The 15,349-nt window shown below is 33.7% G+C and overlaps 1 protein-coding gene across 3 annotated transcripts in view; it reads right to left on the reverse strand.

Annotated features, from left to right (window-relative positions):
• SLC30A9 (solute carrier family 30 member 9) overlaps positions 1 to 15,349 on the reverse strand; it is a 42,708-nt gene that overhangs the window by 17,696 nt on the left and 9,663 nt on the right. For 2 of the 3 annotated variants that reach the window (XM_067298099.1, XM_067298097.1), the window contains 10 exons: positions 14,925 to 15,017; positions 14,447 to 14,529; positions 12,811 to 12,869; positions 11,934 to 12,001; positions 7,215 to 7,317; positions 4,314 to 4,369; positions 2,909 to 3,044; positions 2,446 to 2,485; positions 1,925 to 1,996; positions 1,344 to 1,451 (listed from right to left, as the gene is read on the reverse strand). In XM_067298099.1, coding sequence (XP_067154200.1) covers positions 1,344 to 1,451; positions 1,925 to 1,996; positions 2,446 to 2,485; positions 2,909 to 3,044; positions 4,314 to 4,369; positions 7,215 to 7,317; positions 11,934 to 12,001; positions 12,811 to 12,869; positions 14,447 to 14,529; positions 14,925 to 15,017 — 818 coding nt within the window. The remainder of the gene's footprint in view (positions 1 to 1,343; positions 1,452 to 1,924; positions 1,997 to 2,445; positions 2,486 to 2,908; positions 3,045 to 4,313; positions 4,370 to 7,214; positions 7,318 to 11,933; positions 12,002 to 12,810; positions 12,870 to 14,446; positions 14,530 to 14,924; positions 15,018 to 15,349) is intronic. The other variant, XM_067298098.1, reaches the window with a different exon arrangement.

Genomic DNA, 15,349 nt, shown 5'->3' on the forward strand with positions numbered 1-15,349 from the left:
GATCAATGTATAGGAAGAATCATATAAGACTGTCCTATCAACTTAAAACCTTGCAAGTATTAACCACTTCTGGAACGCAGAACTTGCATAATGGATGTGCTAACCATGTATTCACTCATATTCAAATTTGTTAGGAAACTAGAGATGGAATAAAAAAATTTTAATTTGACGTCTATATAAAGAATGAAACTTGCAAGTAACTCATTAAAAACCTACAGAGAAACAAAAATTACCACATTTATTTTTCTAAACAACTAAAAAACTAAAGCCAATACCTACAAAGGTACAAATAAATACTCTTCTCCCTTTAGAAAACTTAACTGTGCAGCTAAAGGCAGACTTTTGCAGCTCTGAATCATTTGCCATATAGATCATCATATTTGCATGAGTTAGGTTTGCCACATTACCTTCAGATTAAAATAACTGCTCCTGAACAACACTAACACCATTCTGTATCTGAAGGGAGAATAGAACTGCTTCCTTAAACCCTCCCCACATGCACATGGAGATGCATAGAGCTGAATAAGGAAGCTCAAATTATGTAATCACATTAAGACAGGAAGTGATTTACATAATTGATGATAATAAACATACTTTTAATAAAAGAATACCTTAGCCTGCCTAACAAAACAGGTCAAAAGGAAGTTAGACCCATTGGCATGCAAATACTCTTTCAAGCTTAATCCCACCAATAACAGACACATCAAAAAAACACATCAACTTTATTTTCTAATTTTAAATATCTTCAACTCAATCTATTGGAAATCAGAGTAGAAAACAGTATAAAACCTCCAGAAGCTAACACAGTAGGAGAAACAGAAAAGAGCAGAGATATATTTTCATCAAAATTTACTTTTAGAAATTCACTAAATTCATCAGCTCTGAATGGCAGATTGTAACACAAGGGTGGGGGTTTTTTTAAACACAATAAGCTGTAATTGAATGCCACCAGACACAGTGTTACTGCATGAAGCAACTAAACAGCAAAAGCATGTACAGTCTTAGTGGAAGAATTCTGCACAAACTGAAGCCTGTGTAAGTAGTAAATTATCCACTGGCTGTAAATCATACAGCAATACACTTTATAAAAAGTGTGCAACAAACAAATGGTCTACTTAAAAACTGAAGAATAGCTGTTGTCAATCTTCAATCATTTTGCTAACAAAACTGACATTCTGGGCAGGGTGAGGTGGAAATAAAGTCATACTATGACAATAAGCCTAAAGAAGAATAGCCATATATTTAAATCGACTGGTATAAGCCAAATAAAACATGTTTTGTGTTCATATCATGCACAGGAGAAAATTCACATCCAGCCTGTCTCATTTTGAGGTAGAATTTACCTGTTAAAGAAGTGAGACCCATACAGGTAGCAGCTACGGCCACACTCAGAACTGCAGCAGCATCCTCCAGTAACACCACATTTGTACTAGGATCACGACTCTGCACAACTGTATTCAACAAAAATTGCACTGCTGTAGAAATCTTAGTCTTACTATATTATGCATAGTACTTTATAAACCACATCCACATCAGCAAGTTAAGAGGAAAAATTTCTATAAGCATATAATTGTAAAGTGTGAATTTTTACATATGTGCACACTTTAAAGCATTCATAAATATATAGAGCAAGCCTTGCACCGCTTATGGAAGTGTCTCCAAAATATCTGAAAATCTAACGGGCAGTTTATCCTGAAGAATGCAAAACTACTTTAGTACAAGTATCTAAGCAGTGCTACTTAAAATCAACAGGTTTTTATCTATTGAGTAAAATGTGTTTGTTACTAGAATAGAAAACACATCGATTAAGCAGGTCGGGGGGGGGGGAAGGGAAGAGAGACAAAGCTTTCTATAATTATGCAAATACAGGTAAATAGATTCTGTTTTAAATAATCACATACCTTATTACTATAACGACACATACCATATTGATAAAATGAGAGACCCTTGGCTCGAGCACTCCTCCGAATTTCATTTATAGCAACAAGAAGGGTAGCTGAAACAACAGCAGAGTAGTTGCTGAAAATGGTTAGAGGCAAAATAATTTATGTTTCAATTTTGAAAAGAGAAAACCTTTCCTTAGCAATAGGTCATCTAGAAAGCTCTGGCTATCAATTCTTTGAATACTTTGATTAATGGCAAAGCACAAAGCTATATACTTTTATCTACATGCATACCTCCCCACACAAATCAAAATAGTTTATTCATCGATAGTTTAATATAAAAAAACGACATTCTACATATGCTCTCAAATTATGTGTTCAACTTTTTATTACATAGGCATATGAGGAAAGGAAAAAAGTTTTCCCAAATACAACACAACTATCAGCAGAGCTCAAAACTTTTCTGTGGTGTAAGCAAAGATCAATTATTATTATAATTACTCAGATTGTACTGTCAGAGATTAAGAATACACAAATAGAAATATTTCTTAATACTGCATACCTCCTTCAGATACCAATGATCCTGCTAAAATGCAGTATGCCTATATGAAAACAAAAAAAATTATGTCTCTTAATTATCACATTATATACATACTTGTACAGATTCCTTGCAGCATTCAAGAACCTCACTCTGAATTCCCCACTCTGCCATGCAGGTATCCATAACTACAAGAAAATGACCTGACAACCAAAACATCCAAACTGTACAATATATATTGCAAAATGGGAAAGGATCTTGGGAGGTGAGAAGGGAAATTTCAGGTTTTAAAGGACAACCTCATTTTGCTGCAAGATCAACTACAGTTCAACATGATTTTTTCTTGAAACATTCTCAGTAAAGCTGATTGGAATTAATTCTTTTGGGATTCAAACTGACTCAAGAAGTGTATTTCATAGTATGCTATTACTTTTTATTAAGCCACCAGTACTACCTACAGGTACAATACCAAACAAGATTTGCTTACCCAGAGAAGAGATTCTATAGGATGAGGATGGAGTAAACCCATGATCCCATGATACCAAGAAAGTCCTGCACCCATCATGAAAATTCCCACCCCGCTAATCAGGGAGGCAATATAGCGCATGTTTGTGAAACCATACCTAGATAAAAACAAAGAAAGTGATTTAAGAAAATAAGATTCTAGCTCTTAGTAAATATATCTACAAGTTTTTCCATGAAGTTTTTCCATGTCTTGAAAACTAGCACCACATGACTGGGCATTTACTTAAAATACAGCTGCTAAATCCAACCTAATCAAAAAAAAAAAAAAAAAAAAAGGCCATCTGAAAAAGGATATTTAGTATACACAAAGATATTTTTCTAATTCCTTTTTAAACAGCTATTTAAATAGCTGTACTAGCTCTTGTGCAGAGACTGAGGTATTTATTAATGTAAAAAAATCATTCTAGTGTTTAATGAGTATGTTGCATTTACATTTTATTGAAATGTTATTTCTAAATGAAAACTCTGGCCATTATAGGCAGCTAGTCTACATACTTTACTCCCTTTAAATTAACATTATAAAACACGTGACATCTTTAGGCAGCGCAGCTAACTGCAAACTTTCAACACATGCAGTTTTATGAGCAGGGAGAAAGGCTAAAGCAATATTAAAATGTGCATTTATTCATTTTTTTGTATTAACTGCTACCAACAACCATATATTTCTTTAGGGACATTTAAAAAGCAACAGTACAGAAGACTATTAAGGAAGAAGGAAAAAAAGTGAGAGAGGAAGGAGATGCAAAGCATGTTTAGACAAATTTAAGATTAAAACATTTTTTGTAATACCTGATGCTCTTAATGAAGAAAAGCTTATCTAATTCTGTAAATCAGACATGCTTTAACCTATTGCTTATAGTCTGAATGACTTGTCCAACCGAGAATTTGAAGGGTAAAGCACATTATCTCCAAGAAAATATCACAAAGACAATAGCTTCAACTTTCCATGAAACTGCAAGAACATATCATTAAAAATCTCTATTACTCAGACAAAAAAAAAAAGAGTCGTTTCTGTCAAATACATCTCCTTACTTGTATTAAACGATACAAGTGGTTTCCTTGCAGAAAAGGGAAAGAGGACAGTAATCTTTTATTTAGAATAACTTTAAGGAATAATGCCAATGCACACTAAAAAGCATAACAGAACAAAATCACAAAATATAACACGCATCAAGACACTGAAGCTAAAACTCCTGCAGTTTGGTAGATATCCCTTTTCTTATTATTTCTATTGTAAAAATAGAAAAAAATACACTTTAGAAATTATACAAAACAGCAAATTAAAAAGAACAGGGGGATGCACAAGAAAGAACTGATCTTACTCCTATATATAATTACTGAAACCATTATTTACTCCAAAAGCTTACGGATGACTAGGGTCAGGTGTCCTTGCAGACTGACTGATGCCCAAAGCTAGTAATGCCTATTTAGGACAAAAGGAAAAACCATCAGTTGAAAAATATAAAAAACTGACTGAGCTTGAAAGATAAATAAAATCAGATGCAATTTGCTTATCTGCACGTGCCTTGTTTCTGATGTTATATTACAACTGGAATATTGTCCTCAATATCTGTCTTCCAATACCTACCTGCCATAAAATTATTAATTGTAACTGTAAGACATTTGTAAACCACAATTTAAAGAGAATGTTAAGTGTGATTGCAAGTTTTGCCTCACTAATATAAAGGGATGTAGTTCTTCAGGAAACAAAGCTGGTTTATCTTCAAGAAGTGTTTATTAAAATATTCTCAGACTATGGTGACAGCATTCTCAATTTAGTGTAATTATTTTACATTGCAGCTTCCTTCATTAGTAAACTTAACAATTTCCCAAACTGAATGAAAAAAATATTTTTTTATAGGTGGTAGCTAATATCACTATCAAACTTGATTCACCTGTAAATTGACATCCTCTGACAAGTTCCTCTCACATACCTTAACTTTAAGGCTGCCTCCCCACAAATCCCCCACAAATCTCTAAGTATTATCAGCTGAATTAGTAGCATCCCTCTCTCCACTATATAGCTGGAACCGCAAAAAAATGTATAAGATCACTACAAAAAAACGGAAACAAAGCAAAACACTAGCTCTCAACTCAGTCTTTCAGACAGACAAGCATACCAGGTAAAACCAAAATAAAAAGGGTGGCAAAAATAATGTTAAAATACTTAAAATCTGCTCTGAGGGTCAGAACATTCCTCAAAGTTAAAGAAGCATAAGACTGTTCTTTTTTTATAGCAGCCTCATATCACAGTGTATCCATAGACTCTTTCTGGTTTGCCAGTGGGTTCCAGTCACTCACTTTTATTATTTCCCAAGTCTTGCTACATCAAAAACTGCAGAAAAAGAAGGATTTTTTTCTACACTGGAAAAACGGAGCTTGCCAGGTCTCCCAATGTATGGCTCAGGCACCCCAGGGAAATAGTGGAAAAGTCAACACTAATTTGGTCCTTTCACTCTAATAATAACACGCCCAACCCTGAGTCTGTCATGCCACCCATCAAAGTGAACATGCCATATGTGTGGCTAGTTGTGCTACAGCTGGCCACCAGACAATCTAGAAGTAGAAAAAGAAACCATGATGCTCACATTCTCAATGTTCTTCTACCAAGAGATGATTAAACAACAAAGTCTGTCATTCTTTGCCTGACAGGGAAGGTGTTTCAAGTTAACATTTAACCAAAATAATAAAGATATATACTTTGCAGATCTTAGTTTCATGTCCCATTGATGATCCATCAAATAGCTCAGTATGGTTCTACTTACTACAACTGCTGCCTTTTGATTTAATTCTAAAAAGCCTTAAAAATCTACATTCTGACTTGTCTCATTCTGACATTAACATGAATTTAAAAAAAAAAAAACACCACAGAATTTTAATTTTAGAAGCGTCAGGACACACACTCAATAATACTTCCAGATGAGCTATACCTCATTCTTGTCTGTTAGGGCAGTGAGTGAGGCTGACTACTATGAGCAGAGAGCGCGTAGCTTGACTAACATGGATTTGGCACTGCCACTGCTCTTCTAAGGATAAAATTGGTAACATTGCATGTATGCATTGTGACAAACAAAATTAAGCCTGTCCTGGAAATTATTTCCTAATGATTGTATATTTGACTAATATTTTAACCCTTTTAAACCTTTTTTGGATGCAGTTTCATCTTATTCATTTAATGAAAGGGAAAAATAAGTCACAGCTGAAGTATGGAATGCTCTATTATATGAAACACCAGGAGTTTAGAAAGGAATAGAGAAATAATTGAGGTGAGGTTGAAATAATGTAGATGTTTTACAAATAGTATTACATGAGCAGAAATACTAGTCCAAACATTATTAAAATAGACTTTACTTATGATTATGGGTGAATCTTTCTAGACTCTATATGTAATGCTTCTAGACTAGATCAATAATTCTGCTGTTAGTTTATGAATTCTCCACCAAAATACTGACATCAATTTAAAAGGCAAATAAAAGAGCAGCTGGATAACCTAATACCTGTAAAAAACACTAGTTTTAGAAAGTAAATGTGCAACAGAATAACAGCAGCTTTGTACTCACAAAAGAGAACAAAGCTCTTTCTTAGCAATGTTTCTGTAAGTAGTGTGAATTCCTAATAAAACATGTCTTCATCTGTCCGCAGTTTGATAAAAAATGTAAATAACAATAACATTACTTTGTAACTGAAACTCACTTTTGTCCCCAGGAAAATAAATATATACATACATATTACATGTACACAGAAAAGAGTACATTTCCTACTGCAAGCACACACAGCTTGTCACACTGTAGGCAAGCTTTGTAATTTGAGTGACTAAACCCAGAAATTATTCAATAACTAAATTTAAAAAAAAAACACTCTCCCAGATGTAATGGTTTAGTTAAAAAAAAAAAGTTTTGCTTTGACATTATTTAAATGGCCATTAGATTAAGTACTAGCCTTTTCTTTCTAAAGTATATTACTAATAAGCATGTAGACCATACAAGCTAGTGCAAAAATGAACACACGAGTACTAAACAGGAAGACCACTGTAAATACACATCACAGCATAACCTGAAAGTCATTTTTAATAGAAGTTGCTGCTGACAAACTTGGAATTTCTAGGCTTTTCTCTTCAACACCAATATCCTTTACAAAGTATGCTCATAAATGACAACAAAGAATTCTGTCATGCACCCGAGACTCACTAAATAAAACACAAAAATGCTGAATTATTGCTTTCAACTGTAACACAATTACTGTAAGTATCTATCTTTAAAAACACTCACCTGGTTGCAAGTGTCTGCTAAAGAATGTATGGCTTCTGAAAACATACTTGCAGAACCCGTGTAAACCCAAGCAAGTAGTTTAAAGAAAAAATTCAACCCATTTCTGAAAATAAAGAAAAGAAATAAGCTAAACAACAGAATATGTGGCCTTTAATATTTTCAGCAAAACCAGAAGCATTGTATAATCATGCATTACCTGCCAGCAAGTGATGAAACCAAATATCAGTTCATTAGAGACCTGTACAGGCAGATAAGGCATACATATTTTCTGCATGTTTACTATGTTAAAAAAAAACCTTCAGCTAAACTTGATATGTAAAATATGCATTTTATTTTCCTGAAACAGTTAACTTGTAAGCAATGCCAGACAGATTACACTTCCTGAAAACTACCATCACATTCAGAACTCAGCACAACTAATTGCCTATCTATATACTCATCAAGCTTTTCCCATCAGTGGAGGAATACAGGCCTTAATTAACCTCTTTTGTCTTACTTCAATTCTTCTGCCTCCTATAGATCCCCTCATAATAAGGTTCCCCACTCCAATCTCAGCTAGGGCAATTCCTAATCGGATACGAATGTAAAATGACAGACATGAAGACAAGACAGGGAATAACCAATAGATTATGCTGTAAAAATTTTCTAAGGTAATTTCCATCAAGATGTCCAGTGTGACTTGTCAAGTCCCTTTTAGATTACAAGATCACAAGAGCAAGCATTGTGTTATGTTGTATGGAGCAGAGTAACTATTAGTACTAAAATTAGAGTCTCTACTCTCACAAATATGACATGTTCCACTTCAACCATTTGTTATCGTAATCAGTAGGTTAATTGTTACAATTGTACTACAAAAGAAATCAGACTAAAGGATTACATAACTCACCTCTATCTTTTTAAAGATATTTAAGTTTATCACATTGGCAATTTTGAAGAGTATTCAAATGACATTTAGTTTTGTAAACAAGCATTAACAACATGTTGTAGTTGCACTTTTAAACAACCACATGACAAGACAGTACATATAAGCTGAGGAAGCACAAATTCAGCCCGTTGCCACACACAGAATTATACAGTGTACTGAACAGTGTTCATTTTAAGGCCAGCCTTAAAGAATTTCTAACAGAATATATCAACTTCTTGATGCAGGAGGTAGCAATTCCTTCTATACTGCTTTCCACCCAACGACCTGAATGTTATTTAAAATTTTTTATTCAGTCTCTATCTCCCAAGATGGAAAGCATTATCATAATTTATAGGTGGGGAGAAAAAAAAAAATCATAAGTTAATGAATAACCCAGGCAGAAAGGAAGTCTGTTATAACACTAACCCACAATTGAATCTTCCTGTTTTAATAACAATTTCTTCCAACTCACAGCATAGTACAGCTTTAGCACAGAAAGAAAATGAAATAAATTACAGTGAGATTCATGAATACATTCTTGACTTTTGTATTCTTCTTCTCAATGTTGTATTAATGGAGTTGACAGCTTATTTGAAGGTGCAACGCACTTTTAGGGCCCCCACCTGTTCAGAGGACACAATAGGGACTCAGCTGATAAATTTTATTTCACCCATACAAATTACGTATTTGTGGGGGGATCTGACATCCCAGAACTCTAAAGAAGAAACCACACTAAGATTTTCAAGTTTCAGGTCCAGCAACATTATTAATTCATTAATGATGCCCAGTGGGTTGGAGGTAGAAAGATCAAGAGTACTATATAATAAATAATAATTAAAAAAAAAAAAAATAGCGAGGCTACAGAGCTGTCAAAAACTATTTGGTGTTTCCTGTCTAACTAGATGTTCACATCAATGTTAGACAATAGACAAAAGTCAGTTTTGGAAAAAAAAATCAGATTTTTACTGCAATTAAAATATATTTCACTTAAAAAACACGAAAAAACAAAACAAAAACAAATTCACCACTGCATTTGAAAATAATACACATCCTATGAAAGCCTAAATTCTGTTCAGGAAATATTACAAGGATTTTAAACAGCAGAGGAAAAAATAACCCAAACCCAGCAAACTCTGAGAAGTCATCCAAAATACTTTGAATCAGTTTGATATAACAAAGTCAGCTTTTAACACAACAATTGATGATACAGAGACTATTTTCTCTATTGTACTGAAATGAGCTAGACTGAATGAATTAATTACGTCATTTCAAAACTGCCTGGACCTGAAAGAGTAGGAAATCTTACTGAAACCTAAACCAAAACTAGGCAAAATCTGAAAAATACTTGTTCTAGTGTTTTGAAAATCATGTCAAAAACCAAAAAAGTTTGATTCATAAATTAGATTATAAATCTCTTGCTTATTAAATCAAACTTTTAATATATACAACATGTCCTAATAAGCCTCTCTTCTGCATTCAGAAAATAAGTAGTTTCATTCAACACAACCGTGCTTCTAACTGTATTCCAAAGTCCATAGAGGCCAACAAAATTAAAAAAAATAAAATTTTAAAAATTAAAATTTAAAAAATTTTAAAAAAATAAAATTTAAAAAATTGAAAGTTTCATTCTCGGACACAGAATTCTGTTAACACCGTGGATTCTACCAGTGCAGCTAATTATATCTTCACAGTGGATCCACAGGCAAGAACTCTACTTTTGTTTGAACTCCATTTCACCCGCACTGAGGAGAACTGAAGTTTGCAAACAGCCTACCAAATCATTGCAACTGGAGAAGTTTTAAGAAAGATTAGCCTCTCTTGACGCAAAACCAGTCTCCAAAAAAGCCCATACTGATGTCAATGAGATCAGGGCCATGAACAAACAAGTCTTGTACGTCTGCACTGATGGTGGCCCTTGAAAATCCATTTAAATCTCTGAAAAATCATCAGGTATTTCAGGGCCACAGTAGATCCCATAACTTCTAAAAAAATTTCACATAAGTAGTGACTGAGCAACACAACAGGCCCTACAACCTTCTGCTGGCCTGGCTGTCATATATTCATCTTTACAGGCCCTAATCATCTGAGAGGTATTTACGAAGGCAAGGCTGCAGCAGAGAAAGTGCAACATTTATAGCAATGTCCAATTTAAAAAACGGGAGGCAAGGCCTATATATGTAGATCACTGTAGAAGAAAATGAAGGAGGTAGAGGAAAAGGGAAGCTATCACCACACAATTTTTTTTAAACAATACAAACATCTATACTAGCAGTTCTCAGATGTTTTTAACACAGAAAGCTCTGAACAGTTACTAATAAAATAAAGAAATAAAGAAGAATAAAGAAAGAGGGAAGTTTTCAGTCAAACCAGCTTTGTGTTCTTTTCCCAAGCAAAAAGCATATAGTCTTGCAGGAAAATTCAGAGCTGTTTCCTTCTCAAAATGTTTCTTGTGCCAAAAAAGCATTTCTAGCCAAAAAAGCATTTTCCCCAACCTACATATTTGTTTTGCTCCCTTATGTTGATAGTGCCTTAGAAAATAAATACTTTATTTAAAAAAATATATACATATCAAATTGATTTTTAAAAAGTGCAGCTATTTTGACATGCAAATTTTAGACATAATTTCCTCAGAAATACTTAACACATTTATGTGTTTTTCATACCAGATAGACTCCATGTTTATTTGCTTTAAATTAGGATTATTATGGTTTCATTTTGCTTCATCCAAACTTGTAAGAAACATGAAAGACAAAAAGTTCCTAAAATATCCCATCAGTTGAAAAAGGGCTAAATAGCACTAAAAACAGAAAAGAGAATTATTTTCTGTTATTTATATGGAAGATTGCTTAAAATATATAAAAAGCTTCCTCTTGTAAAGGAGCAAGAGAAAGAGCAATTTTAAAAGCTGGCCTGCAAGCATCCTTCAAAATTTTTGTTATTTTAACTAACTGTTTAGCCTGACCATCTTTAAAAACTTGTTTTTCTCTGATCAGACATAAAATACATATCACACTGACCTCTAAATTTCGATGGATGCCTCTTTCTGCCAATACTGAATAAATAAATCTATTAACTTCAATTAAGACTTGAGTTTGCAGACTATATTCAAATATTCAGATATGCTCCTAATGTTTTTATTAGGGGATTAATATTTTTGCAGAAATGTGCTAATTCATACCAAGAAAGGAGTTGTTACAGATTACATGCAACAAAAAACACTATAAAAGAAAAATGAGCTCTGTAATGCAGGCATTTTGTGATGTGGTGTCCTTGATTTTTTTAATATTGCACAAAATATTAAGCATACTATAGCTTATTTATATCTGTTATGTAGTTTACATTGTGTATTTACACCTGCCAAGCATAAGTAAATTTTAGAAGCCCGAGTTGCAGTACTGTGGGGGATTTTTTTGTTTCTTTATTTTAATAAAGAGGAGTGATGCCTACATGTTAACAGTTTCTTCATTTTTTCTCGCTCATTTCATTGGTTTGTTTATTAAATTAGCAGAAATCATTTGAAAAGAGCTGTTTGGTTCTCAGAATTTTTCTGATCAGTCATTTATACAGAGGTTCAAGTATGGATTTAATGGTCCACTTTTAGGCAATCCAACTTTTTATATTACATACAAATAGTTTTAAGAGTCTCTGATCTTCTAGGAGTAGTTCTAGAACCTTCTTAGGCTTTTAGAAACTTCAGATTTGTAAGAAACACAGGTATCTTTAGCTTGAAAACACACACTGTTCCCATTTTTAGGATAATAAAAATGAATGTTTTTGTACTTGCACATATGAAATATTAACTTTTTTACACTTACATGCAAATAGCTACCATTACCACCTTTCCTGGTCCCTTGAGAAACATAGCTGCTGTACTGGAGCGTGGCTATATAAAGAAATAAGAGATTATGAAAACAGGTCACTAAGCTAAACCACCAAATCTTGACCTCATGATGAATCTACTGTACAAATTATTGTAATAAAAACTTTGCATTACACCCTATTGAAATGTGAAGTTACAGTCCAGTCTACTAATTTACTACTGAATGCTCTTCCCAGTCTGCAGTTGGATCTTATATGTTACTATGAATGGATGGCTATAAAAAAGGATAAACAACCAAAACAGCCTCCAGCAGGGGCCACTGCAACCACAAGGACAATAGCAAGCTGCGCAGCAGAAAGATGAAGAAATCAGTCTGCCATGACAAAACACTTGGATCCAAGGAATGGGTCTGCTTAAGGGAAGAGGAAGGGCCAATAATAATGTAGGGCATATAGAAAATTGTTAACACTTTGCTCTAAGAGAACTATTTTAGTTTTTCTTAATTAACAATATATTTATTATACTTTATGTTAAGGTATAATAACATTATAGTAAAGTATTTATTTACACCTTAATTATATATTATGGGCTATGGGTAGACTCACACATACAGCTGTAATTTTGCTAAAGGCGGCAGTTGACAAAAACTTACCAGTGGATTGCACTCCCACAGTTGAAACCCATTTAAACTGGGCTAATAACATTAACCACTGGTTTACAGAGATGGATCTAGTGTATTACAGTAACAATAAACTTTACAAGAATTTCCAGTTACTTATGCTTATGAAAACAGTTTCACTTCTTTCCTTCGAAAAGTATCACAGTGCATCTTGTGGTATTTTTCTAGCCAAAAACTTTAAAACAACTCTTACCTTAGTATTTCCAAAAAACTCCTTGTACTCCTTCAACAGCCTTTGGTTTCTAAATAGATCTGCAGTACAAAATTATTATCATGAATACTTACTAGCAATTGCAGTAGTTTAAGGAATTCAAGTTGATTTTCTTTATACAGCAGCTAACAATCTGCTTATGTTAAAGCTAGATGGTCCTATCAAATTAAAATCTCTTGAAAGGATCTCTGTCTGTGAAAAAAACCTCTCCTATTGTTAATCAGAAATATACATTTTTTGGTATTTTGTGTAAACACATAATACTCTCTGTTATGATCTTACACATCATCAGCATTTCTCCCAAAAAAGGATGACATACAGAGGAAAAAACTCAAAACACACCATTATGGCAATCCTTCAATGTCCATGCACCAACAAAACAAAACAAAACAAAACCACAACCTGTATAACCAAATCCTGAGATTCCCTCCCCCTGCCCCCCAGTCCCTTTGTGCCATAGTGTGGGGCGGAGGTAGGGAGGGGGCGAAGTTGTTTCAGTGCAAGTCTCTTATCTGCAATAGTTTTTCCATTCACTACTTATGCCCAGTAACTAGCATATATACATTGGTATACTACAGTATCTAGACACTGTAGTGCTAGATCCTCTTCTACAATGTTATACAAACATAACACCTGTGTTATACAAAACACAACATACACATAAATAGATTAAAACACATAATACATACACATAAATAGATTAAAAAAGACAGTGGAGTACAAGGATAAAGGCAATACTAGTCTGTATGAAGGGAAGTTACCACTTCAAATATACAACATTTCACTATGCCCTTACCATGAGCAGTAATTTTTTATTCTTGCTTTTTGGCTTGAGGTCTGAGAATTATTTTGTTAGTCACTAAAAACTTAAAAGCTACTGGCTGTGCAATCAGTACAAATATTTATAGGCACCCTCACAGGTGCCTGCAGCTCTAGCCTTCTTACTAATGGGGGGTTTTTTTTAGAGGCAGAATTGTCCCCACAAATGAAAAGACCTCTAATTTTAAGATGAATAATTGAAATAAGTACCTTGAAGCAATATTGCTTCTCCTGAAATTTTAACTGTCCCAGCTGACTAAAATCCATTATAAACTACTGATTTGATAGCTTTTATTGATAATGCCAGCACAAATGACAACAATAATTTTATTTTAAGCAAAAAGCTGATTCCCCCCCCCCGCCTTTCAAAGCACAAAAGTAAGCTGAACTCATTCAGAGGAAAAATAAATGCGTGAAGATACGGTATCAAGATTTGGGTTGGTTTTAAGTGTTTTGAAAATTCTCAGTAAAAAAAAAAAAAAAAAAATCCAAAAAGCAATGATGCTGTTTATTATCACCTAAACATTACAAGCCCAAAAATACAGAATATGACTGTGGAGCTCCACTGGATATATTTTCTGACTATATCACAAAGATAATAAATGTAAGATAGTAATAGACTGTATCTGCACAGATAGGAATGTATTATGCTAACCTTGTGCTATAAAATCTTATCAGTGATTGATAATTCCAAATTTGTGTGTTCTCAATGAAATACCACGTGCTCACCATCTCATGGATTTTTAACCATCATATTTTGTTGTTTACATTTGAAATTATTTGAAAACTCTATACTCACTTTCTCTGTACTCAATCTCTGCCTCTTTACGCCGTTTTCTTTCTCTAGCAAGAGCTTCTGGACTACCCCAAACTTCAAGAGACCTGCGCAGAGTAAAAATAACTTAACAATGGTTCTATTTATACAAGTTAAAACTGATAAAACAACACACCTGTAACTTCTTTTGAGTTTGACTACATAATCAAAAGCTTTCCTAAAAACAGAGCATAATTCTTTCCAATAAGAAACCTCGCAGACTATTTTGCAGAATAAAAAGCTTAGGGAGGAGAAGTGTTTCATCTTTAGACACATAAAACATACCCTTCAGTTTTGTATACACCATGTAATTATTATAATAATGGGGATAAAAAGTGTGTTCAGATAGAAAACTGAAAATACTATTACCCTTTTACATTGTAAACCTAACTTTTAAAAATTCTCTCTCTCATATAACCCATTTAGATGATGCAACTATTTTTCTTCATAAAAATGTTCTTACTTTGCCTCTACGTCCGATCTCAAGTACACAGTGAAAGTCTCAGTGTCATCATGGGGGCTTCGTCGTTTAATTTTCCTCAGCTGGTCTAAATCACTAAGGAAAGTGGACAGTTTAGTGAAAGAAAAAATTCACATTATAATAATCTTATTTTTGTGTCTGGGTGATCTTCCACAATTCTAGTATAATTGGCAGTACAGAAAATTGAAGTTGCCTACTTCAGCCAAACAGAATGGATATGCAACATGAAGTAAGTTATCTCTAGGATGCTCTTGAAGATCATTGTTTTCCTACACTCAAAAATCCAAATCATGTCTTCACACTATGAAATATTATATACAAAAGACAGAAAGTAATAAAGCATTTCCAGCGAACAATCTGCAGGTAACTGATGATATGCACCAGTGATAAACAACAGGGCCCATGGT

This window comes from Apteryx mantelli, chromosome 5 (assembly GCF_036417845.1).
Source record: "Apteryx mantelli isolate bAptMan1 chromosome 5, bAptMan1.hap1, whole genome shotgun sequence".
Lineage (NCBI taxonomy): Eukaryota > Metazoa > Chordata > Aves > Apterygiformes > Apterygidae > Apteryx > Apteryx mantelli.